Source organism: Mobula hypostoma, chromosome 8 (assembly GCF_963921235.1).
Source record: "Mobula hypostoma chromosome 8, sMobHyp1.1, whole genome shotgun sequence".
NCBI lineage: Eukaryota > Metazoa > Chordata > Chondrichthyes > Myliobatiformes > Myliobatidae > Mobula > Mobula hypostoma.
The window spans coordinates 157,594,185-157,621,718 of NC_086104.1; the positions used below are offsets into that span (position 1 = coordinate 157,594,185).

Below are 27,534 nucleotides of genomic sequence, written 5' to 3' on the forward strand. Positions count from 1 at the left end.
TGGAGCTAGGCGACCCAGCAGACACTCTGTCTAGGCCTTCAGTGTTCAAAGCCAGTTTATTATCAAAGTCACTTTCTTGCAGGCATCTACTGGAAAATAAAGAAATACCACAGATGGTTGGGAGGAGTTCTCCGGCCCTGGCAATTTACTTTAACAATAAACTGCAAAATACCAAGCCACGCATGGCCACAAGACAAGAGAGAGCGGGTACTTAACACAACAAAACAATGAGTTAACTGAAAAGCTAGGAGCCACTGGTTGAGGATGGCTGGTTCATATGGGTGAACAGATTCAAGTTCAGTCGTCATTCAACCATACATGACTACAGACAAATGAAACAGTGTTACTCCAGGGCTAAAGTGTAAAACACAGTACCAGCAGTCATACACAGCTCAAGGCACACATAACACATATAAGACAGCAGTAAAATACAGTCACACAAACATATATAGTCCTAGTTCCCAAGTCCATGGCTGTCTCAGCAGTCTACAGTCAAACACAATTCAGCTTGTTTTCTGCCAAGTGAACAGTGGGGGGCAGCACTGACTCCAGCCTGGATGCTGCACCATACTGCCCCCCGGTGAAGCTCAATGACGCTAACGCCAATCACAATGATTGTAGGTGGGAGCTGGGTTTAAATAGGCTGCAGGTGATGAAGTTGGAAATGAGTGGCAGGTGACGCCTGTTGGTTGGGTGGAGACTGAGAGGAGCCTGCCTGTGCAGGTCTGACGCTATTCTTTAATCATTAATCGCGTCTATCTTATTGTACTAGAGAGCCATGGAACCATTCAATAGTCTTCTAACAGTGGGTTAGTGGCTGTCTTTGTGACAGATTTGTCTCAGGCGGCTGATCTGAGACTTTCCTCCCTTTGTCTTTGCAGCTCTCACCAACATTAAGCTCTGGGCCATCGACCGACAATGTTTCCAAACGATAATGATGCGGACAGGGCTCATCAAACACATTGAGCACACGGAACTTCTCAGGAGGTGAGTGGCAGCTCTCCAACACGCCCCCACCCCCAGCACCCACTGACCAACTGCCTGGTCCAAAAGATCTTCATGACGTGTCATCCGAAAGAAGGAAAGTAAGATGGAGCTGTTTAAGAAGAGAGTAGCTCAGGCCCACACCAGCACAACACTTGTAGCTTCAGGCAGAGGAGGGGTTAAGTTTGGGGATAAATAAGAGGCCAGAGTTGGAAGTGTGCAGTTATCCTGAAAGCTCCCATTGACTCTGTAGGGTAGTATCTGTGTGCCCTGGTTTCCTTCTCCATCCCAAAGGCTCGGTAAGTTAATTGGCTGTGGTAAATTGCCCTTGGTTTGCAATAAGGAAGGCAAATGTAACATTAGCATTCATTCTGGGAGGACTAGAATATAAAAACAAGGATGTAATGTTGAGGGCTTATTAGGTATTGGTCAGACCATACTTGGAGTATTGTGAACAACAGGAATTCTGCAGATGCTGGAAATTCAAGCAACATACATCAAAGTTGCTGGTGAACGCAGCAGGCCAGGCAGCATCTATAGGAAGAGGCGCAGTCGACGTTTCAGGCCGAGACCCTTCGTCAGGACTAACTGAAGGAAGGAGTTAGTCCTTCCTTCCTTCCTTCATTAAGCTCTGGGCCATCGACCGACAATGTTTCCAAACGATAATGATGCGGACAGGGCTCATCAAACACATTGAGCACACGGAACTTCTCAGGAGGTGAGTGGCAGCTCTCCAACACGCCCCCACCCCCAGCACCCACTGACCAACTGCCTGGTCCAAAAGATCTTCATGACGTGTCATCCGAAAGAAGGAAAGTAAGATGGAGCTGTTTAAGAAGAGAGTAGCTCAGGCCCACACCAGCACAACACTTGTAGCTTCAGGCAGAGGAGGGGTTAAGTTTGGGGATAAATAAGAGGCCAGAGTTGGAAGTGTGCAGTTATCCTGAAAGCTCCCATTGACTCTGTAGGGTAGTATCTGTGTGCCCTGGTTTCCTTCTCCATCCCAAAGGCTCGGTAAGTTAATTGGCTGTGGTAAATTGCCCTTGGTTTGCAATAAGGAAGGCAAATGTAACATTAGCATTCATTCTGGGAGGACTAGAATATAAAAACAAGGATGTAATGTTGAGGGCTTATTAGGTATTGGTCAGACCATACTTGGAGTATTGTGAACAACAGGAATTCTGCAGATGCTGGAAATTCAAGCAACATACATCAAAGTTGCTGGTGAACGCAGCAGGCCAGGCAGCATCTATAGGAAGAGGCGCAGTCGACGTTTCAGGCCGAGACCCTTCGTCAGGACTAACTGAAGGAAGGAGTTAGTCCTTCCTTCCTTCCTTCATTAAGCTCTGGGCCATCGACCGACAATGTTTCCAAACGATAATGATGCGGACAGGGCTCATCAAACACATTGAGCACACGGAACTTCTCAGGAGGTGAGTGGCAGCTCTCCAACACGCCCCCACCCCCAGCACCCACTGACCAACTGCCTGGTCCAAAAGATCTTCATGACGTGTCATCCGAAAGAAGGAAAGTAAGATGGAGCTGTTTAAGAAGAGAGTAGCTCAGGCCCACACCAGCACAACACTTGTAGCTTCAGGCAGAGGAGGGGTTAAGTTTGGGGATAAATAAGAGGCCAGAGTTGGAAGTGTGCAGTTATCCTGAAAGCTCCCATTGACTCTGTAGGGTAGTATCTGTGTGCCCTGGTTTCCTTCTCCATCCCAAAGGCTCGGTAAGTTAATTGGCTGTGGTAAATTGCCCTTGGTTTGCAATAAGGAAGGCAAATGTAACATTAGCATTCATTCTGGGAGGACTAGAATATAAAAACAAGGATGTAATGTTGAGGGCTTATTAGGTATTGGTCAGACCATACTTGGAGTATTGTGAACAACAGGAATTCTGCAGATGCTGGAAATTCAAGCAACATACATCAAAGTTGCTGGTGAACGCAGCAGGCCAGGCAGCATCTATAGGAAGAGGCGCAGTCGACGTTTCAGGCCGAGACCCTTCGTCAGGACTAACTGAAGGAAGGAGTTAGTCCTTCCTTCCTTCCTTCATTAAGCTCTGGGCCATCGACCGACAATGTTTCCAAACGATAATGATGCGGACAGGGCTCATCAAACACATTGAGCACACGGAACTTCTCAGGAGGTGAGTGGCAGCTCTCCAACACGCCCCCACCCCCAGCACCCACTGACCAACTGCCTGGTCCAAAAGATCTTCATGACGTGTCATCCGAAAGAAGGAAAGTAAGATGGAGCTGTTTAAGAAGAGAGTAGCTCAGGCCCACACCAGCACAACACTTGTAGCTTCAGGCAGAGGAGGGGTTAAGTTTGGGGATAAATAAGAGGCCAGAGTTGGAAGTGTGCAGTTATCCTGAAAGCTCCCATTGACTCTGTAGGGTAGTATCTGTGTGCCCTGGTTTCCTTCTCCATCCCAAAGGCTCGGTAAGTTAATTGGCTGTGGTAAATTGCCCTTGGTTTGCAATAAGGAAGGCAAATGTAACATTAGCATTCATTCTGGGAGGACTAGAATATAAAAACAAGGATGTAATGTTGAGGGCTTATTAGGTATTGGTCAGACCATACTTGGAGTATTGTGAACAACAGGAATTCTGCAGATGCTGGAAATTCAAGCAACATACATCAAAGTTGCTGGTGAACGCAGCAGGCCAGGCAGCATCTATAGGAAGAGGCGCAGTCGACGTTTCAGGCCGAGACCCTTCGTCAGGACTAACTGAAGGAAGGAGTTAGTCCTTCCTTCCTTCCTTCATTAAGCTCTGGGCCATCGACCGACAATGTTTCCAAACGATAATGATGCGGACAGGGCTCATCAAACACATTGAGCACACGGAACTTCTCAGGAGGTGAGTGGCAGCTCTCCAACACGCCCCCACCCCCAGCACCCACTGACCAACTGCCTGGTCCAAAAGATCTTCATGACGTGTCATCCGAAAGAAGGAAAGTAAGATGGAGCTGTTTAAGAAGAGAGTAGCTCAGGCCCACACCAGCACAACACTTGTAGCTTCAGGCAGAGGAGGGGTTAAGTTTGGGGATAAATAAGAGGCCAGAGTTGGAAGTGTGCAGTTATCCTGAAAGCTCCCATTGACTCTGTAGGGTAGTATCTGTGTGCCCTGGTTTCCTTCTCCATCCCAAAGGCTCGGTAAGTTAATTGGCTGTGGTAAATTGCCCTTGGTTTGCAATAAGGAAGGCAAATGTAACATTAGCATTCATTCTGGGAGGACTAGAATATAAAAACAAGGATGTAATGTTGAGGGCTTATTAGGTATTGGTCAGACCATACTTGGAGTATTGTGAACAACAGGAATTCTGCAGATGCTGGAAATTCAAGCAACATACATCAAAGTTGCTGGTGAACGCAGCAGGCCAAGCAGCATCTATAGGAAGAGGTACAGTCGACGTTTCAGGCCGAGACCCTTCGTCAGGACTAACTGAAGGAAGGAGTTAGTCCTTCCTTCCTTCCTTCAGTTAGTCCTGACGAAGGGTCTCGGCCTGAAACGTCGACTGCGCCTCTTCCTATAGATGCTGCTTGGCCTGCTGCGTTCACCAGCAACTTTGGAGTATTGTGAGCAGTTTTGGGTCCCTTATCTCAGAAATAATCTACTGGCATTGCAGAGAATCCAAATGAGGTTCATGAGAGTTATTCCGGGAATGAAAGGGTTAACATATGAGGCCCATTAGATGGTTCTAGGTCTGTACCTGTTGGAGTTCAGAAGAATGAGGGAGAAAACTCAGTGAAACCTATCAAATGTCTGCCTGCTCTATCTATGCCTCTGACAATCTCCAAAACCTCAATCAGATATCCCCTCAGACTCCACAGCTGCAGAGAAAACAAACCAAGTGTGTCATTATAGCACGTCATCTAATCCAATCAATCTAGCCCTTCCCTCCTACATAGCCCTCCATTTGGCTATCTTCCCAATTAATTTGCCAAGGAAATATTTTTTTAAAAAGGAAGAAGTGTTAGTCTTATTTACATAATTTCCTCACTTTCTGTTCTCTGCACCTGCCAGTCGTCTTCCTGCACTCCATCCCCATAGGCCACAGGAGCAGAATTAGGCTAATCAGCCCATTGAGTTTGCTCCACCATTCCATCATGGCTGATTTATTATCCCTCTCAAGCCCACTCTCCTGCCTTTTCCCTGTAATCTCTGACATCGTTACTAGTTGAGAACCTATAATCATCCACTTTAAATATACCCAATGACTTGGCCTCCACTCCTGTCTCTCACAAGTTCCACCTGAAACAAGAGGCAGTTACCAACTGGTGCAGGAGGCTGGCAATGGTTATTAAGATATGAGTTTGCTCTGCTAGGGGCAGCTGGCTCCTTGCCACACCATTAAATACTGACATCTTTAAAAATGTGCCATTTCTGATTCAATGGTTTTGTTATGGAGTATCTTTTGTTTTTTGCCACTTGACTGCATGTGACATGAAGCTGTACTGATAAGACTCTCACACCTGGCCTCTTCCTTCTCTTTCCAGTGTTCCTACGTTCCAGGATCTCCAGGAAGACGTGCTCAGTAAGCTTGCTGACGTGTTGGAGGAGGTACTGATGCTCTGACATTCCCCTGTCTCCCTCCCCGTGTTCTGTCGAAGTTCAAAGCAAATTTAATTATCAAAGTACATATATGTCAGCATATACAACCCTGAGATTCATTTTTCTGCAGGCTTACTAAGCAAATCTATAGAATAGTATCTGTAATAAAATCAATGAAAGATCAACCAGAGTGCAGAAGACAACAAACTGTGCAAATAGCAATAAATAATAAGAGCATGAGATCATGATAAAGGGTCCTTAAAGTGAGATTATTAGCTTTGGGAACATCACAATGGATGGCCAAGTGAGCGTAGTTATCTCCTTTTGTTCAAGAGTTGATGGTTAAGGAGTTCTTGAACCTGGTGGTGTGAGTCCTGAGACTCTTGTACTTTCTACCTGATGGCAGCAGTGAGAAAAGAGCATGGCCTGGGTGGTGGGGATCTCTGATGATGGATGCTGCTTTCTTGCAACAGTGTTTCATGTAGATGTGCACAATGGTCCTATTTGTGCTTGGGAATTCTGCCCCAGGTAACATCAGTCCCTTCCAGTAACCCAGAGAAAGAAGTCTCCCACCTTCACCCACTGACCATCTGCAGAACCCACTGGGAGTAAGAAAGCCCCTGCCAAGAAATCATTGGATCACCCTTGAGTAGAATAATATTTGTAATCATCTCCCCTCAGTCCATGCGTGATCTGGAAGAGTAACGTAATTTCTTATTCATGGTGATCGTCCCCTTAATGATTAGCTTTATTTGTCATATGCGCATCAAAACATCAGAATCAAAATCAGCTTTTTTTCACTGGCAGGTATCATGAATTAAGGGTGAAAGGTGAAAAGTTAAAGGGGAACATGAGGGGAAGCTGCTTCACTCAGAGGGTCATGAGAGAGTGGAGTGAGCTGCCAGCACAAGTGGTGCATGCAAGCTCGATTTCAACGTTTAAGAGAAGTTTGGACAGGTACGTGGATGGTAGGGGTATGGAGAGCTCTGGTCCCAGTGCAGGTCAATGGGGGTAGGCAGCTTAAATGGTTCACTGAAGGGCCTGTTTCTGTGCTGCATTTTACGTCGCAAAATTTGTTGTTTTGAGGCAGCAGTACAGTGCGATATATTAAAAAATATAAGTTACAATAAGAAATATAAGTGAAGTCAAGTTCAAGTTTATTGTCATCTGACTGATCGTATGTACTACCAAACAAAACAACGTTCCTCCAGACCACAGTGCACCCACAAAATATTACCATAAGCAAGTTAAAAATATAATTCAAAATGCCTGGAGTGTGCAGCACAGGTAAACAGTAAATAGCTCACTATCCTTGCAATGAGACCTCGCTGGTGGCAGGGTGTTCATTAGACTCAGAGCCTGAGGGGAGAGGCCGTAGCTCAGTCTGGCAGTCCTAGTCCTGAGGCTCCTGACGCTAGTGGGTCAGAGATAGTGGGATGGGTGGTGGGATTCTCAATGCTTCAGGCCCTTCGTCTACAATGGTCCCAGTAAATGTCACAAATGATGGGGGGTGTGGGAAGACCTCAGTGATCCTCTTGCTGGTTTTTGCTATCTTCTGTATCAGGGACTCCCAATCTGGGGTCCGCGGGTGCCTCAGTTAATTGTAGGGGCCCATGGCATAAAACAGGTTGGGATCCCCTGTTCTGTAGGGTCTTGTGGTCCGATACTTTTGCAGCTTATGTATCACGTAATGGTGCAGCCGTAACAGGACAGTCTTGGTGGTGGTTCTACAGAAAGTTGTCAAAATGAGGGGGGAGAGCCTTTCACACAAACTCCTCAGGGAATGTAGGCACTGCTGTACCTTGTTGAGGAGGTGTTGTGGGTCCAGTTTAGATCATTTGTAACGAAGAAGGTGCACGGAACTTTGTGCTCTTCACTCTCTCCACGGCAGAGCCATCAATGTGCAATGAAGAGTAGTTGATCTGCGTGGTCCTGAAGCTCTTTTGTCTTATCCATGCTGAGACTCGGGGTAAAAAAGATTAGTGTGAAAAGAGAGTATTGAAGTGTTTGTGGGTTCATGGACTGCTCAGAAATATGATACCTGTTCCTAAACCATTGAGTGTGGGTCTTCAGGCTCCTGTACCTCCTCCCTGATGGTGTTAATGAGAAGAGGGTACGTGCCAGGTACCCTGGACGTCCTGCATCAAAACATAGGGCAAATTGGGTCGATGACCAGCGTGGTCCAAGGATGTGCTGGGGGCAGCCTGCAAGAGTCACCATATTTCTGCCTACAACCTATTAACCCTAACCCATACAACTTTGGAATGTGGGAGGAAACTGGAGCTCCCAGAGGAAGCACACGCAGTCGCAGGGAGAACATGCAAACTCCTTACAGACAGCAGCAGGTATTGAACCCGGCTTGCTGGCGCTGCACTAACCGCCACACTTCCGTGCCATCCCGTGTGAGAAGACTCGACACATCCCGACTGAAGATGGGACATAGTGATAGGATTGCACAGTCATGCCCAGAGACTGCCCTCTTCACACAGTACTGTGTGGAATTCAGAGCTCAGCACTGTGTGTGTGATGCTGAGGTGTATAATCTTATAGATATGTATAAAATCATGAGGGGCGTGGACAGGTTGATTACACACAGTCTGTTTCCCAGGGTGAGGAGTCAGGAACTAGAGCTCCACTGTTCCCTCTGAGCTGCGTGGCTGCGCGGCTACGCAGTAACTGAAGTGTCCCATGAACAAAGCCCTTGTTGCTAATGTTCATAAAATTTTGAAATGATGCTAATATTTATTTTTAATTATTGAGATACAGCACTCATTTTAATCATGATGATGGGGACGAGAGAATTTGTCACCAAGGAGAGTAGGAATGGAACATACCCCTGCATTAAATAATGGTTCATGTGAAAATATCAGATTGTCATCTCATTATTTCACTGTCTTTTCGATTGTTCACATGTTTGTGTGTTCGTGTGCACGTGTGTTTGTGCATGTGTATGCGTGTGTGTCTGTGAAACAAGACTATCATGCATGTAATCCACAGTTATCTTACCAAGCTGTCCGTGTGTGTGAAATGAGATATCATACATGTAATGCACAGTTATCTTACCAATTTACACATGTGTCTCAGTTTAACATCATGAGCCATGACTGCTTTGAAATGCTGAATCACTGTTTAAGCCTTTTCATTTTCCGGATGATTCTACCCAACACGTGGTCTCTACCTCACTAGATCCAAATGCTATTCCAATTCTTAATCACCCCGCCTTTCACCGTAGCATTGACGTCCACACAGTTCCACCATGGGCACTCTCCACCATCATGGTGACCTTCAAAAGGCGATGCCCCGGAGGGACGCCCCCTTCATTACTCCCTTCAGGGGCGAGGTAGAGGAGCCTGGAAGTACTTTACAAGCTCAAAGTTTCAGGGACACTACCTCACCATTTTTGCTCTCTTTTTGTATTATTATTTAATCTATATTTCTTACATGTATATAAAGTGACACACAAAATGCTGGAGCACCTCAGCAGGGCAGACAACATCAGTTGAAGTTTCGGGCCGAGACCCTTCTTCAGGGAGGGGGAAGACGGCAGAATGAAAAGGCGGGGGGAGGGTAGCTAGAAGGTGATATTTCTGTATATTGCAATGTACTGCTGGTGTAAAACAACACATTTCATGACATATGTCAGTGGTAATAAACCTGATTCTGATTCAGAACCACTTGTATCCTTCTTCAATCCTCCCTTTCCATTCCTTCAAGGTGTGCTTTAAAGATGAGCACTTTGACCAAGGTGGGTGCCTTTATCCATTAAAGCACCAAGTAATCTCAAACCAGTTTATTTGTTATATTCTAACATTGCCTTACAGACTCATTACGAAGAGGGTGACTACATTGTCAGGCAAGGCGCCAGTGGTGATACTTTCTTCATCATCAGCAAGGGAAGGGTGAGTATTGCAACTGAATGCCACCACACCTGGACCAATCACAGAGACACTAACACACACATCGACCAATCACAGCAGATATCAGCTCACTAATGGACCAATCACAGCCAATACTAACTCACATTTTGACCAGTCACAGCAGATATCAGCTCACTAATGGACCAATCACAGCAAATACTAACTCACATTTTGACCAATCACAGCAGATACTAGCTCACAACACACACAAAATGCTGGAGGAACTCAGTAGGTCTGGCAGAATCTCTGGAGAGAATAAACAGTTGAAATTTCAGGCCGAAACTCTTCATCAAGACTGGAAAGGAAGGGACCAAAAGCTAGATTTCCAGCATTTGCTGAACCTCCTGTGTTTCTGAGTAACTAGCTCAAAGCTGAACCAGTCATAGCAGGTACCAGCTTACACGGACCAATTAAAATAGGTATCATCCAATACTTGGACTAATGGCAGCAGACATAAGCTCACGGATGAACCAATCACACCTGAGCAACTCAATATTGATAGTAACTCACCCCTCTGCTCACACAGCACACCCCTAAACTGCATGATTAATGGGTCTGGGTGGTTTATATATTGAAAAACAAAGGAATACTATCTGATGTGTAATAAGAAAGGTTATGCTTGTGGTTACCTGGGGCTGAGCATAACTGAGAAGTTGAGTAATATATTCACGATAACACACTTGTTATGGGTGGTGGGTGGAAATGTGTTTCTATCAATGGCTTCCCTCCGCTAACCTGCAGGTCACCCTTGGGCAAGGTGCAATACCTGCTTAGCCCCCGATCAGGGTCACGTGAACCCATGGAAGCAGGTGGTGGACGGTCGTACGAGCAGCTGGTGCATGTCACATGTCTTGGTCATGTGACCACTGACACCAGGCAATCTCTGAAGAGTATGGATAATGGCTCCAACCCTAAGAAGACAATGGATAGACCATGATCACCCACATCATATGACGTGGCACATAACAAAGTAAACGGACACTTGCTTGTTGCTCGACACATCTTGCTTTGCCTACCTTCAGTGCTTTTACTGGACTGTATTAGTTTAACAAGGGCGTGTTCTTATCCTAATTTCTTCTGCCTTGACTTGACTCCAGGTGAGAGTGACACGGGAACAAATGTCAGACGAGGAGGCAACATCTCCCAGTTTCCTGTCGCGGGGAGACTGGTTTGGGGAGAAAGCTCTTCAAGGGTATGTCTTCCTTCCATTTCTTTGGACTGCATAGAACATGGAACAGTACAGGCCCTTCGGCCCGCAATGTTGTGCTGATTTTCACCTATGCCAAGATCAATCTAATCTTACCCTCCCACATTGCCCTCCATTTTCTCTCATCTGCTTCTACCACCACCTAGCAGCACACTCTATGCACTCGCTACACTCTAACATCTCCCCTATAATTTCCTCCAGTCACCTTAAAATTATGCCCCCCTCATATTAACCATTTCCACCCTGGGGGGAAAAGGCGCTAGCTGTTTGCTTGATCTATGCCCCTTATCATCTTGTACACCTCTATCAGGTCACCTCCCACCTTCTTTCGTTCCAAAGAGGAAAGCCCTCGCTCACTCAGCTTATCCTCCTCATAAGACTCTTTGGGGCTGTGCATCCTGTTCTCAGTCTGGACGCCCTGGACCTTACTTACCGTCCAGTACAGGGGCACAATGGGAAGAGCCACACAGCCTTACAGCTCCAGACAGCTGGGTTCGATCCTGCCCTCTGGCGCTGTCTGGGTGCAGTTTGCATGTTCTGTTTGTGAACGCGAGGGTTTCCTCCCGCGTCCCCAAGACGTGTGGGCTAGTTGACCACTGTAAGTAAAACCAAAGCACATAGGAGTACAATTAGGCCATTTGGCCCATCGAGTCTGCTCTGCCATTCGATCATGGCTGGTTTAATTGCCTCAGGTGTGTGTAAGAGAAGGGTAGGATCTGGGGTTACATGGATGGGGATGGGAAAGTGGTGGGGATAGATCCCCAGGGCAGGGGTTCTCAACCTTTTTTTTTATGCGATGGATCCTTACCACTAACCAAGTGTTTTGCTGGGAACCCCTGATCTAAGGTGAGACAGGGGTACATTTAATGGGGATTTGCAGAGCAAACATGTTTTAGTCAGAGTGATGGGTGCTGGGGAAACGGTGGAATCAAGGCATGAAGACATAGCAGTTAGTGTAACCTCCTGCAGCCAATTAATCTACCAAACCACACGCCTTTAGATTGTGGAATTCCTTCCCACAGACGGCTGCGGAGGCCAAGTCATTGAGTATATTTCAAGCGGAGGTTGATAGGTTCTTGATTAGTCAGGATGTCAAAGGTTACGGGGAGAAGGCAGGAGAATGGGGACGAGTGATAATAATTAGGCCGAATGGCCAAATTCTGCTCCTATGTCTTATGAAAACCAAAATACCTGGAGGAAGCTCACGCGGCCAGGGGGAGAACTCCTTACACACAGTGGGAACTAAACCCAGTTTGCTGGAGTTGTAAAGCGGTACGCTAACCGCATAGCTACCACATCGCCCACATTAAACTGAAGTCTAGAAATTTCTTCTGACTTGTCAATAGTTTGTTAAGAATACTTAAAGTGGGGTAGATAACTTTTTGAAATGTTGGGGGAGGGATTGGGGACTATGGGGCCTCTGACCCAGGAGGGGCCTGAGGCCTGTTGTAATTCAGCCATAATTACATTGAACAGTGGGCTAGGCTCGAGGGGACAAATGGCCTGCTCCTCCTTTCTTGTGTTTCGTATGTAGAGGGGAGCCTGTGCCATGTACCAGTTCTCAGGGAAATCTGACTCTGCTGGAGGGGCAAGGCTGACGGCAGGTGGTCAGGGCCCAGCAGCCAGCCTGTGGTTTGCATCACGACTCCTCCCCTCCGCCAGTCTGTGGGTGATACTGGAGGAAGTGATCCCACCCAACACACCTAAACTCTTCTTTCCTCTTTGATAGGGTATGGTTTAACATGGAGATGTAACATGTCTCCAAAAGCACCCACAATTTTCTACAGATGTACCATGGAGAGCATTCGAACTGGTTGTATCACTGTCCAGTGTGGGGGTAGGGGGCTCTATTGCACAGGATCGAAGTAATCTGTAGAGAATGGTAAACATAGTCAGCTCCATCATGGGTACTGGACTCCAAGGTATCTGGGACATCTCAAGGAGAGATGTCTCAGAAAGGTGGCATCCACCACTAAGGACTGCCCCCCACCCCCATCACCCAGGTCATGCTCTCTTCTCATTGCCACAATCAGGGACGAGGTACAGAAACCCGAAGACATACACTCAACAATTCAGGAACAGCTTCTTCCCCTTCGCCATCCAATTTCTGAATGGACATTGAACCCATGAACACCACCTCACTACTGTTTTATTTCCTATTTTTTGCAGTACTTATTTAATTTAACTATTTTATTGATATATACTTCCTGTAATTGGGTTTTTTCTATTATTATGTACTGAATTGTACTGCTGTCACAAAGACAGCAAACCTCACAACATCTGCCAGCGATATTAAACCTGACTGTGATTCCTCTCAGGGAAGACGTGAGGCTGGCCAGTGTGATAGCGGCAGAGGAGGTCACCTGCCTGGTGATTGACCGAGAGTGAGTACCTCTTACCTTGGATGTTGAGTGTGCATTAATCGTAACATTGCCGCAAGCTCCCAGCCTGCAGCTCAGGGTTTTGGGGGGGGGGGGCACTTTTGCCCTTCACCTCAGATTCAAACCCTTGAGTCCTGGGGCCATGTGCTTTCAGGCTTGTATCTTCTGCCTGATAGGAGAGGAGAGAAGGGAGAATGTGGGTGGGGTCTTTGAACACATTGGCTGGTTCACTGAGGCAGTGAGAAGTGTAGACAGAGTCCAGGGAGGGGAGGCTGGTTTCTGTGATGTGCTGAGATGTGTCCACAACTGTCTGCCGTCTTATGGGGGGAGTTACAAACTGTCACATGGGGGGTTTGCTGATGTGCTGGGTGCCAAACCACTGCTTTCTCGAGAAAAGGAATCAAGGCTCATGCGTCTAAGAATCCTTTTGTCCCACCACCCAACCCTTCCAGCACCATCTAGGTCATACAGTTTTCTCACTACTATTACCAGGAAGGAGATATGGGAGGTCCCACACCACCAGGTTCAGGAACAGTTATAACCCTCAACCATCCGGTCCCACACCACCAGGTTCAGGAACAGATATTACCCCTCATCCATCAGGTCCCACACCACCAGGTTCAGGAACAGTTATTACCCTACAACCATCAGGTCCCACACCACCAGGTTCAGGAACAGTTATTACCCCTCAACCATCAGGTCCCACACCACCAGGTTCAGGAACAGTTATTACCCCTCAACCATCAGGTCCCACACCACCAGGTTCAGGAACAGTTATTACCCTACAACCATCAGGTCCCACACCACCAGGTTCAGGAACAGATATTACCCCTCATCCATCAGGTCCCACACCACCATGTTCAGGAACAGTTATTACCCTACAACCATCAGGTCCCACACCACCAGGTTCAGGAACAGTTATTACCCCTCAACCATCAGGTCCCACACCACCATGTTCAGGAACAGTTATTACCATACAACCATCAGGTCCCACACCACCATGTTCAGGAACAGTTATTACCATACAACCATCAGGTCCCACACCACCAGGTTCAGGAACAGTTATTACCCTACAACCATCAGGTCCCCCACCACCAGGTTCAGGAATAGTTATTACCCCTCAACCATCAGGTCCCACACCACCAGGTTCAGGAACAGTTATTACCCTACAACCATCAGGTCCCACACCACCAGGTTCAGGAACAGTTATTACCCCTCAACCATCAGGCTCCTGACCCAGTTCCACACTGAACTGGTTCCACAATTTACGGACTCACTTAAAAGGACTCTGCAATTCATGTTTGTGGGTTTTTTTTTAACTTGCACAATTTGTCTTCCTTTGCACGTTAATTTTTGGTCAATATTTATGTATAGTTTTCATTAACTCGATTATACTACTTTAGTTTCCTGACCATCCTCTGTCAATATGAAAACTACAGTAAACTGTCAAGTCAGCAGAAAAGGTCACGGGCTGCAGGCTACCATCACAGCAGAACTGGTGTGTGTCCAGGACAAGAAGTGGGCCAGGAAAATTATTGCGGGCACAACCCACCCTGCAAACTATCCTTTCCAAAAGCTCTCTTCTGGAAAGCGCTGTAGGACTATTAAAACAAAAGTTTCACACCATCTTAAATGTTTTGTACCCCAGGTAGTTAATCTGATCAACCACTCTCGTTAGCCCCCACACCCCCTCTATCTATTACCCCCGTCACTGCACTGTAAACACATTAACCAGCGTTTTATAATGCTGCTAACTTTGTAAGTACATGCTTATGAATGTTTGCACATTTATTCCAGACCTGTAATTATAATTTTATTTTTATATAATTCTTTATAATTATTGAATGTTGTTTTTTTCTGTTTTATGTTGCACCCTGACCAACACATCATCATCATCATCATTATGTGCCGCGTCAAATGACGTGGGTGATCACAGTCTCTCCACGACCATGATTGTTCTTGGCAAATTTTTCTACAGAAGTAGTTTGCCATTGCCGCCTTCTGGGCAGTGTCTTTACAAGATGGGTGACCCCAGCCATTATCAATACTCTTCAGAGATTGTCTGCCTGGTGTCGGTGGTCACATAACCAGGACTTGTGATCTGCACCGGCTGCTCGTACGACCATCCACCACCTGCTCTCGTGGCTTCACATGACCCTGATCGGGGGCTAAGCAGGTGTTACTCCTTACACCTCCTTTGGTAGAGGCGTATCTCCACACCGCCGCATCCTGACCAACACACCACAGTGAATTCCTAACATGTAAAGGTATGCAGTGAATAAAGTTGATACTCGATCATTGAAATGCCTACAGGAAAATGAACCTCAGGCTCAGGGAGGTATACGGTAACATATACATACTTTGATAATAAATTTTATTTTAACTTTGACTGTTGAGTTATGAGGGGTTGCTGTTATGCAGGGATCATCGTATCCAAGCTCTGCTTTTTCAGAGAGCATGTGGTCACACAATTAGGGTATTTTTGTTTCTGGTGATTGAGCAATCAATACTGGCCATCAGGGTGGTGGGGTGGAGATATGTCTCTACCAAAGGAGGTGTAAACTGCTTCTTCCCTCCGCTAGCCTGCAGGTCACCCTTGGGCAAGATGTAGCACCTGCTTAGCCCCTGATCAGAGTCACGGGAAGCCATGGGAGCAGGTGGTGGATGGTCGTATGAGCAGCTGGTTCATATCACAAATCCTGGTTATGTGACCACTGACACCAGGCAGACAATCTCTGAAGAGTATTGATAATGGCTGGGGTCACCCATCTTGTAAAGACACTGCCCAGAAGAAGGCAATGACAAACCACTTCTGTAGAAAAAATTGCCAAGGACAATCATGGTCATGGAAAAACCATGATCGCCCACAACATACGACACTGCACCTAAGGAGTGCCTTACACCGCCTTTGGTAGAGACATATCTCCACTCCGCCACCCCCAGAGGAAATTACAGAGCGACATTTCTAAGCTGCAGTGAGAGATAATGCCCTTGACATCAATACAACACTTTCTGTGTCAGTTGCATTGAGTTCAAATACTCAGTGACTCAGTGAACACCACAGACTGGACCAAACCTTACCCTAAAACAACACACAAAATGCTGGATGATCTCTGCAGCATCTATGGACATTCAACCCAAACCCTTTATCAGGACAGGAAAGGAACAGGGCCAAAGTCAGAGACAGAAGTTGGAGGGAAGGGGAGGAGAACAAGGTGGCAGGTGATAGGTGAGGGGGAAGGTAGCTGCATGGAGGAGGGGAAGTGTGAAGCTGTGGGGTGATAGGTGGAAGGGGCAAAAAGTTGGAGAAGAAGGAATCTGATTGGCGATGAGAGTGGACCATGGAAGAAGGGAAAGGAGGGGCGGCAACAGAGGGAGGTGAAGGTCAGGTGAGGAGATGGGAAGGGATGAGAGGGAAGCCAAAATGGGGAATTGAAACGGAGAGAAGGGAGAGGGGTCAGAAATGACCAGACATTTGAAAAATCAATTTTCATGCCACGAGATTGAAAGTTACCCTGTTGGAATACTTTTGTGTTTCTGATTTGGTTACCCTACAATAGCTGGTTGTAGTTGTTGGGGGCTAATAATTGCTGGGCATTACTCGAGCTCAGATCTCTTGCTGTTTCCTTGGTGACTCTCCCTCGCTATGACATCGGGTCTAAGTGTTTTCTTTCCCTCCACCTGCAGTTCATTCCGGCAGTTAACTGGAGGCTTGTCAGATGTTCACTCTGAAGAGTATGAGAGTGCAGAGATGCGGGCAAGGTGGGTGTGAAGGTTGGGAGTGCACAGTAAGTACACCTCACACATGTGGTCACTAAAGATTGTAGAGATCCTGCTGTGCTTCCAGTCCTCGTCAAGTGGACAACCTGTCCTTACCCTGGAATTCACTGTCCTGAACTCTCACTTGTTCAGTTCTGAATGACTCCCTCTTCTCAGATGTAACTTTTCGTGTAACATCTGCAATCATTCCACTTTCTCCCCAGTCCTGTCTTATGATATTAAAATGTCTAACGTAGAACAGTACAGCTCAGTACAGGCCCTTCAACCCACAGTGTTGTACCAACCTTATAATATATACTTCAAGATCTATCTAATCCCTTCTTCCCACATAGCCCTCCATTTTTCTATCATCCATGTACTCATCCAAGAGTCTCTTAAATGTCCCTGATGTATCTGCCCCAACCTCCACCCCGGCAGGGTGTTCTACACACTCACCACCCTCTGAGTAAAAAACTTACCTCCGACGTCCTCCCTATACTTCCCTCCAATCACATTAGAATTATGCCCCCTCATATTGGCCATTTCCACCCTAGGAAAAAGTCCCCGGCTATCTATGCGATTTATGCCTCTTATCATCTTAGACACCTATGTCAAGTCACCTCTCATTCTACTTCACTCCAAAGAGAAAAGCCCTCGCTCGCTCAACTTTTGCTCATAAGACATGCTCTCTAATCCAGGCAGCATCCTTGTAAAACTCCTCTGCACCCTCTCTAAAATAGTGAGGCTACTAGAACTGAACACAGTAATGCAGCACCCTCTCATGTAGAGATGACACTTCCTGTAGTGGGTGTTGTCTAACCAGAATCTTATAGAGCTGCAACTTTATCTCACGGCTCTTGAACGAAATCCCCTAACTAATCAAGGTCAACACACCATATACTTTAACCACCCTATCAACTTGCACGGCAACTTTGAGGGTTCTATGGACATAGACTCCAAGATCCCTCTGTTCCTCCACACTGCTGAGAGTCCTGCGTTAACCCTGTACTCTGCCTTTATGTTCGGCCTTCCAAAGTGAATCACTTCACACTTTTCCAGATGGAACTCCACCTGCTACTTCTAAGCCCATGGACTGTGGGTGTTGTTGAAGATTTTCTAGTTTTTATTTTCTCTGGTTCTCCTGACAGTTTGGTTTGGTTAGAAAGAAAAATGGAGCACCATGTGGGAGGGAGGAGTTGGATTGATCTTGGAGTCAGCACCATATTGTGGGCTGAAAGGCCTGTACTGCTCTGTGTTCTATTAGTGCACAGTCTCTGGAAATCATACCTGTCTGGGAGCTCTGCCCCATTCCTCATAAACTTCTAATTGCTCCCCCAAATCCCCCAGAGTACACAAGACCCCACAACTGTGGAAGTCTTCCAAATGTTGAAAGGCCTAGATAGAGTGGATGTGGAGAGGATGTTTCCCATAGTGGGTGGGGTCTCGGACTAGAGGGCACAGCCCAGAAAGAGGGACATCCATTTCGAACAGGGATGAGGAGGAATTTCTTTAGCCAGAGGATGGTGAATCTGTGGAATTCTTTGTCACAGATGGCTGTGGAGGCCAAGTCATTGGGTGCCTTTGAAGTGGAGGTTGTTACATTTTTGATTAGTCAGGGTGTCAAAGGTTCCAGGAGGCAGGAGAATGGGATTGAGAGGGATAATAAATGAACTGTGATGAAATGGCGGAGCAGACTCGATGGGCTGAATGGCCTAATTCTGCTCTTGTGTCTTATGGTCTTATAACCTCCAAGAGTCTCCCTCAATGTGATTCCATCCCCCCACCAACATTCACCAATCTAGGGAAGCCAAAAAGCCTTGGGCTGCAATTCCCTTCTACCGTGTGCTATCTGGCCCTCCTATCCCCTACCCCCTGCTCTACCAACTGTGGTTCTTCCACACTCTCTCTCCCCACAGCTCCACTCTTTCCTAATGATGGTCATAGGCTCACGCCCCTCTTTGCTCTGCTCGTACAGTTGGATCTCAGGGGACTGGCCCTGCACCACCTCCATGGGTGACTGGCTATTCATCTCCTCTCATGTTTCCAATCTTTTTCAGTTTTCAGTTGGAAACTGCGTTCTTTGCCAACCTAAATCGTATGGACTTCACCGTCTGTGGGACTCTTGGAGTTGGAGGATTTGGACGTGTTGAGCTGGTAAGACCCTGGTGTAAGCCATTTCCTCCCTAGGAGAAACTCTGTAGCTATCCACTCGATCGATGTCTGTTATCATCTGGTACACCTCCAGCAAGTCACCTCTCACCTTCCTCCACTCCAAAGAGAAAAGCCCTCGCTCGTTCAGCCTATCCTCATAAGACATGCTCTCTGATCCAGACAGCATCCTGGTAAATCTTCTCTGCACCCTTTCTAAAGCTTCTACATCTGTCCCATAATGAGAAGCTTTGAAGTTTATGATCTGTTGGTGTTGTTGAATAAAGACTGCTTCATCAAGCATTTCCTCTCCATCCGCCAAAAGTAGCCAAACATCTCAATTCCCATTCCCATTCCGACATGTCAGTCCATGGCCTCCTCTTGTGCCCAGATAAGGCCTTCATCAGGGTGGAGGAGCAACACTTTATATTTCAACCTGATGGCATGAATATCAATTTCTCCTTCTCATTAAGAAAATTCCCTCCCCCTCCCCTCTCCTACTTCCCACAATGGTCTCTTACCTTTTCTCACCTGTGGGTCCCCTCCTCCTTCCCTTTTCCTATGGTCCACTCTTCTCTCCTATCAGATTCATTCCTCTCCTGCCCTTTACCTTTTCCACCCATTCTCCTTCCCCTCCCCCCAGCTTTTTATCCTGGCATCTGCCCCCTTCCTTCTCAGTCCTGATGAAGGGTCTTGGCCCGAAACTTGGACTGTTTATTCTTCTCTATAGATGCTGCCTGACCTGCTGGGTTCCTCCAGCATTTTGTGCGTGTTGCTTTGAATTTTTGCGAGTGTTTTTCTCCTCTCTGTGGCTATCCTGGCAGGTTGAACTTGGATGGAGTTTTGATTCCTTCCTCAGGTCCAGCTGAAGAATGAGGACTCCCGGAGCTTTGCGATGAAGATCTTGAAGAAGCAGCACATCGTCGACACACGGCAGCAGGAACACATCCGCTCGGAGAAGCTGATCATGCAGGAGGCTCACTGTGACTTCATTGTCAGGTACCTGCACTCCTACTCCTCGAAACCCTGCCCCAATTCCCCTGAGACCTCCTCAAAACCAGCTCCCTCGCCACCCTGCGCAAGTTGCCTCTGGGACAGATACTAAGTACAGTCTTGATCAAGGTGGGGGAGTCTAAAACGAGAGGCCGTTGATTTAAGGTGAGAGGTGAAGGGATTAGAGAGGACCAAAGGAGAAATGTTTTTCACACAGAGGGTGGTGAGGTGTTGAATAAGCTGCCAATGGCAAAGGAGGGCACAGTTACAATGTTTAAAAAGCATTTAGACAGATTTAGATGTTAATGGGTCAAATACAGATAAAGGGGACTAGACACAGTACGTTTTAGGCGACGCTGTAGCATCGTGATTAGCCCAATCATTTTACATTACCGCCGATCACTAAATGGATTCCATTCCCACCGCAGTCTGCAAGGAGTTTGTACATTCTCCCCGTGACTATGTGGGTTTCCTTTGAGTGCTCCGGTTTCCTTATGCAGTCCAAAGATGAATGGTTAGGGTCAGGGTTAGTCAGTTGTAGGCAGGCTATGTTGGCACTGGAAGCATGGTGACACTTGTGGGCTGCCCCCAGCACATCCTCGGACCATGTTGGTCGTTGATGCAAACGATGCATTTCACTGTATGGTTCCATTTGATGCTGCCTGACCTGCTGAGTTCCTCCAGAATTTTGTGCGTTGTTCTGGATTTCCAGCACCTGCAGGATCTCTTGTGCTTAAAATAAAGCTAGTATTTAATCTTCACCTTGGTCAGCATAGACTAGTTGGGCCGAAAGGCCTGTTTCCATGCTGTACAACTCTGTGACTCTATGAGAAGGAGAAGGTGCAAGTGAGATACATCGGCTGAACAGGTAGCAGTGGGATTTAGAACACAGAACAGTACAGCACAGTACAGGTCCTTTGGCCCATGACCTTTTAACCCACTCTGAGGTCAATCTAACTTCCTCCCAGATAACCCCATAATCCTACATCAGAGTCTCTTAAATGTCTCTAACGTATCTGCCTGCCCCACTACCCCTAGCTCCCCTACCCCTGACATCCAACACCCCCCCATGCTTCCCTCCAATCACCTTAAAATTATGCCCCCTCGTATTAGCCATTTCCACCCTTGGAAAAACATTGTTTGTCCACTCTACCTACGCCTGTTATCGTCTTGTACACCTCTGTCAAGTCACCCCTCATCCTCCTTCACTCCAAAGAGAAAAGCCCTCACTCACTCAACCTATCCTCATAACACACTCTCTCTAATCCAGGCAGCATCCTGGTAAATCTCCTCTGCACCCTCTCTAAAGCTTCCACATCCTTCCTATAACGAGGCTTCCAGAACTGAACACAATACTTCAGTGTGATCTGACTAGATTATGAAATGTTTCTGCAGGTAGCTGGATTTTAACAGTGAGGAAGGCAGGGGTCCTATATTCACTCAAGATAATAAATAACGATAATGTGTTTTGGTAAATAACGCATCTGGGGAAGTTCAAATAACGTTGAACTTCAGACAGATCTGCTCCCATTATCAGTCTCCATCCTGCTCTCATTTCCAGTCCAGCCCTCTATTTTGATCTCAGGATGATTTCTGGATGATTTTAACACTTCCTTTGCAAAGAAGAATCAGTGTTCAGAGAGGGGTGGGGCAGGATTTGATCGTATCCAGTGAGATTGCTCCAGTCTGATCCAGGGGTACTTTTCTGTTCTGCCAGATTCCAGCTACACAGGGTGGGGTCAGAGCAAAGTGGTCCTACAGGGTGGGGTCAGAACAAGGTGGTCCTGTAGGGTGGGATTAGACCAATGCCATCCCATTCCTCCAACAGATTGTTTGTCAAACCAGGTTCTCTCAGACTGACAGTATGCTCTGTGTGTGTGTGTGTGTGTGTGTATATTTGTGTTTGTGTCTGTGTGCGTGTGTGTGTGTTTGTGTGTGTGTGTCTGTCTGTGTGTGCTTGTGTGTGTGTGTGTGTTTGTATGTTTTTGTGTCTGTGTGTGTATGTTTTTGTCTGTGTGTATCTGTGCGTGTGTGTTTGTGTGTGTGTGTTTTGTGTCTCTCAGGCTCTACCGGACCTTCAGAGATGCCAAGTACCTCTACATGCTGATGGAGGCCTGCCTCGGAGGGGAACTATGGACCATCCTCAGGGACAGGTAACTGACTGTCTTCCCCACCCCCACGCTTAGAGAATCAGGCAATGTGTCCACTCCACAGGCCTCACCCTGACAAATAGACCCTATAGTACACTGATCCTCTCCTCCTATGTAACCCTGACATTTGAATGCTGCCTTTCCAACAGGACATTAAACTGAATCTCAAATCTCCATTTGCCCCCCACCTACCACCACTCTCAGCTGGGTGTAAAAATCCCTGGGAGGTACAGGAAAATAAGTTGTCTTTCTGTACCAGATCTGGTTCCCAGGTTGTGTTTACTGCCTTCCCTTCTCTCTCCAGGACCCCAGTTCACTCATTTCCATTAGACCATCAGAGATAGGAGCAGAATTAGGCCATTCAGCCCATCGAGTCTGCTGCACCATTCCATCATGGGTCATTTATTATCCCTTTCAACCCCATTCTCCTGTCTTCTCCCCATAACCTTTGACTCTCTTACTAATCAAGGGCCTATCAACCTCTGTTTTAAATATACCCATGACTTTTCCTCCACAGTTGCCTGTGGCGATGAATTCCACAGATTCACCAGCCTCTGGCATGATCCCATTCAACAAAGCTGATTTGCCATAAGGTTTTCTGTTCCCACCGTGTAACACCGTCAATTAAAACGGTGTTAATACAAGTATCATTCCATGGTGCAAAACACCTGCCTGTCAGCAACACCAGATTCCTGTCAGTCAGGATCAGATGTATCGTCAGTGACGTATGTTGTGAAGTGCGTCGTTTTGTGGCAGCAGTACAGAGCAAGACACACAATTACCGTGAGTTACAATAAATAATAAAATAAATACATCCAACGAAAGAGGGAATCGTGAGGTCGTTGGCACGGTGTAATATATATAACAAGCCGCACAGAACACAAAGCAGATGGAGAACACATACACGGCTCCTACACTGATGTCTGTGGGCTCGTGGCCCATTCAGAAATCTGATGGTAGACGGCAAAAAGCTGCTCCTAAAAATATTTGACTGTACAATCTCAGGTTCCTGTATGTAAGAACATAAGATAAAGGAGCAGAATTAGACCATTTGGCCCATCGAGTCTGCTCTGCCATTTCATCGTGGCTGATCCAATTCCCTCTCAGCCCCAGTCTCCTGCCTTCTCCCCGTGTCCCTTCATGCCCCGACCATTCCAGAATCTATCAACCTCTCCCTTCAATATGCTCAATGAATTGGCCTCCACAGCTGCCTGTGGCAACAAATTCCACAGATTCACCACCCTCTAGCTAAAGAAGTTCCTCCAGTCTAAATGGATGCCCCTCTATTCTGAGACTGTGTCTTCCGGTCTTAGACTCTCCCATCGTAGGAAACATCCTCTCCGCATCCACGCCATTGAGGTCTTTCAACATTTGATATGTTTCAATGAGATCCCCCCCACCCCACCGTTCTTCTGAATTCCAGTGAGTACAGGCCCAGAGCCATCAACGCTCCTCGTATGACAAGACCTTCAATCCCAGAATCATTTTCGTGAACCTCCTCCCTGATGGTAGTAATGAGGAGAGGGCAATTCCTGGATGGTGTGGGTCTTTCAAACTGGATGCTGCCGCCTTGAAGCATCTCCTTTTGAAGATGTCCTCTATGGTGGAGAGGCCCGTGCCCACGTAGCTGGCTGAGCTGTGTCCCATGGTCCATCGGTAGGAGTTTACTGGAATAAATAATAAGAAATGTATATTTAAAATAAGTAGCGCAAAAGGAGGGCTAAAATAGAGAGTTCACTGTCCGTTCAGAAGTCTGATGGCGGAGGGAAAGAATCTGTTCCTAAGATGTTGAGTGAGTGTGTTCGGGCTCCTGTGCCTCCCTCCTGATGGTAGTGATGGGAGGAGAGCGTGTCCTTGGCGGTGAGGGTCCTTAATGATGGACACTGCTGTTTGAAGATGTCCCAATGGTGGGGAGGCGACTCTCCGTGATGGAGCTGGCTGCGTCTACAACCCTCCTCGGCTTTTTCCAGTCCTGTGCAGTGCCCCCTCCCCCACACCAGACAGTGGTGGAACCAGTTAGAATATTCTCCACAGTACATCTGTACAAATCTGCCAGATTTTGGTGACATGCCAAATCTCCTCAAACTCCTAATGAAGCATAATCACTGGTGTGCTTTCTTCATGATTGATCAGTATGATTCTATGATTCATTCGTTCGTTCTCTCTCCCTCTCTCCCTTTCTCATTTCCACACTCTCACCCTCCTGCTGTCTTCAAGATGGCCTACCCTTTTTTTTAAGATATCTTTCATATATCCTTCTGCAGCCCAGAGTCAAACTCTGTGATAACAGCAATTCAAGCACTTTGGGACATTCCAATTGACTGGAAGTCCTCAGCTGTGGTTCTGTTGCACTGTGAGGCCAGAGAGAGTTCTGCCCCCTGTGCAGAAACCCACCCTGGTCTGACAGAGGCAACCACTCCTTGTGTGTGACACTGACCCGTGCGAGCTGAGATACTGATTATGTGGTAAATTACAGAGGCTCTTTCGACGATGCTATGACCCGGTTCTACACTGCCTGTGTGCTCGAAGCTTTGGCGTACTTACACTACAAAGGGGTCATCTTCAGGGACCTCAAACCGGAGAATATCATCCTCAACCACAGAGGCTATGCTAAACTGGTAAGCAACATCCTTCCCTATCAACTCTCCGGCAAGGGGGGACTGGTCACATGGTGCTTGGCTGGGTAGGAACTGAGTGAGATCAGATCCCTAGTTTTCACACACAGACACACTCACATATAGTCGCAGTCATCCAGAGACAGGAGGCACAGGAACACAGACAGAAACTCACACAGAGACTACAACACTCAGGCAGAGAGAACAACACAAAGGTACAAACGCCAACTTGGGCATCCAGAATCTTGTATCCAGAGAGAACGCATCATCTGACTCACATAAAGGAATGCACAGACACACGTGTATGTTACCATAGTCAGACACGCATGCACACAGACACACAGGCTCATACATATGTGTTCAGGTTTACACAAATGCTCTCGTTTACACAAACACTGTCAAACATACATAAACTTCCCGTCCACAAAATGCTCTCGTTCACACAATCACACAAACACTCTCATTCATATAAACAATCTCAAACACACACAAACTTTCTCTTCACCACAACTCTCATTCACACAAACACTCTCAAACATACATAAACTTTCTCGTCCACAAAACAGTCATGTTCACACAATATTCTCAAACACACACAAACATTCTCGATCACACAAACACTCTCATTCACACAATATTCTGAAACACACTCAAACTTTTTGGTTCACACAAGCGCTCTCACACAATTTTAAACACACACTTTCTCGTTCACGCAAACGCTCTTGTTCACAAAAACACACAAACTTTCTCGTTCACACAAACGCTCTCAAACAGAAACTTTTTCGTTCACGCGAACGCTCATTCATTCACCCATTCTCGTTCACACACAAATGCTCTCATTCACATGCATTTGGTCCAACCACAGACACGCTCCGCTTCACGCACTCTCTGGTTCACACGCACGCTCTCGAACCCCCACAAACACCCTGGTTCACACACTCCTGTTCACTCAGATCCAGGTGTATACGAACAGACTTCAGAACGTCAGATCAGAAACAGATTTAATACATTACTGTCATATGTCGTGAAATGCATTGTTTCGAGCAGCGGTACAGTGCATCAAAAATATATTATGTGACAATAAGACATACATAATATACAAATGACTACAAAGAGAGTAGACCAGTGAGTTAGTGTTCACGGTTCAGAAATCTGATGGCGGAGATTTGGTCTGACTGTTCAGGACTCTGATGAGATCGCAGGAAAACTCCAGGATTTTATTGGGGAGAGTTAACGGATGTTTCTGTTGTGATTTTTAGGTGGATTTTGGCTTTGCTAAGAAGATTGGTTTCGGGAAGAAGGCCTGGACATTCTGCGGCACTCCGGAGTACGTGGCCCCCGAGATAATCCTGAACAAAGGTCACGACAGCTCGGCTGATTACTGGTCCCTCGGCATCCTGATGTACGAGCTGCTGACGGGCAGGTGAGCTGCGCTCTGAACCAGAATCAGGTTTACTGTCGCCGACGTGTCGTGAGATCTGTTGTTTTGTGGCGGCGGTACAGCACAAGAACGCCCCAGTCTGTAACAGAGGCGCGCTGACCCCTGCGCTGCCGTGACGCCCCGATGTTTTCACCTCCACAGCTGTCTGCGGCAATGAATCCCACAGATACTCCCCTGGGTAAAGAAATTCCGCCTCATCTCTGCCCCAAAGGAACGTCCTTGTTTTCTGACCCCCACAGTACTAAACTTCCCCTCTAATGGAAACTTCCTCTCCACGTCCTCCCTGTCTTGGTCTTTCGGGTTCCTGAAACAACCCGGACTGGGTGTTCAGCAAAGCGCTGACCACGCTGCATGGATTTGAGGCAGAAAGGGACTCTGCACCGTAACAACTGCGTGTGGTCACCAATAACCTTAGTCATAGTCATACTTTATTGATCCCGGGGGAAATTGGTTTTCGTTACAGTTGCACCATAAATAATAAATAGTAATAAACCATAAATAGTTAAATAGTAAAAAGTAAATTATGCCAGGAAATAAGTCCAGGACCAGCCTATTGGCTCAGGGTGTCTGACCCTCCAAGGGAGGAGTTGTAAAGTTTGATGGCCACAGGCAGAAATGACTTCCTATGATGCTCTGTGCTGCATCTCAGTGGAATGAGTCTCTGGCTGAATGTACTCCTGTGTCCACCCAGTACATTATGTAGAGGATGGGAGACATTGTCCAAGATGGCATGCAACTTGGACAGCATCCTCTTTTCAGACACCACCGTCAGAGAGTCCAGTTCCATCCCCACAACATCACTGGCCTTACAAATGAGTTTGTTGATTCTGTTGGTGTCTGCTACCCTCAGCCTGCTGCCCCAGCACACAACAGCAAACATGATAGCACTGGCCACCACAGACTCGTAGAACATCCTCAGCATCGTCTGGCAGATGTTAAAGGACCTCAGTCTCCTCAGGAAATAGAGACGGCTCTGACCCTTCTTGTAGACAGCCTCAGTGTTCTTTGACCAGTCCAGTTTATTGTCAACTCGTATTTCTAGGTATTTGTAATCCTCCACCATGTCCACACTGACACCCTGGATGGAAACAGGGGTCACCGGTACCTTAGCTCTCCTCAGGTCTACCACCAGCTCCTTAGTCTCTTTCACATTAAGCTGCAGATAATTCTGCTCACACCATGTGACAAAGTTTCCTACCGTAGTCCTGTACTCAGCCTCATCTCCCTTGCTGAGGCATCCAACTATGGCAGAGTCATCAGAAAACTTCTGAAGATGACAAGACTCTGTGCAGTAGTTGAAGTCCGAGCTGTAAATGGTGAAGAGAAAGGGAGACAAGACAGTCCCCTGTGGAGCCCCAGTGCTGCTGATCACTCTGTCGGA

The 27,534-nt window shown here is 46.9% G+C and overlaps 1 protein-coding gene across 2 annotated transcripts in view; it reads left to right on the plus strand.

Moving 5' to 3' along the window:
* Positions 1 to 27,534, plus strand: part of LOC134350303 (cGMP-dependent protein kinase 1-like) — an 86,888-nt gene that overhangs the window by 48,374 nt on the left and 10,980 nt on the right. Inside the window, exons 4-14 of one of the 2 annotated variants that reach the window (XM_063055347.1) lie at positions 882 to 987; positions 5,488 to 5,551; positions 9,364 to 9,441; positions 10,557 to 10,651; positions 12,985 to 13,050; positions 16,735 to 16,809; positions 18,864 to 18,960; positions 19,814 to 19,953; positions 22,011 to 22,100; positions 24,574 to 24,715; positions 25,972 to 26,135. In XM_063055347.1, the coding sequence (XP_062911417.1) occupies positions 882 to 987; positions 5,488 to 5,551; positions 9,364 to 9,441; positions 10,557 to 10,651; positions 12,985 to 13,050; positions 16,735 to 16,809; positions 18,864 to 18,960; positions 19,814 to 19,953; positions 22,011 to 22,100; positions 24,574 to 24,715; positions 25,972 to 26,135 (1,117 nt within the window). Of the gene's footprint in view, positions 1 to 881; positions 988 to 3,757; positions 3,848 to 5,487; positions 5,552 to 9,363; positions 9,442 to 10,556; positions 10,652 to 12,984; positions 13,051 to 16,734; positions 16,810 to 18,863; positions 18,961 to 19,813; positions 19,954 to 22,010; positions 22,101 to 24,573; positions 24,716 to 25,971; positions 26,136 to 27,534 lie in introns of those variants that run through there. The other variant, XM_063055346.1, reaches the window with a different exon arrangement.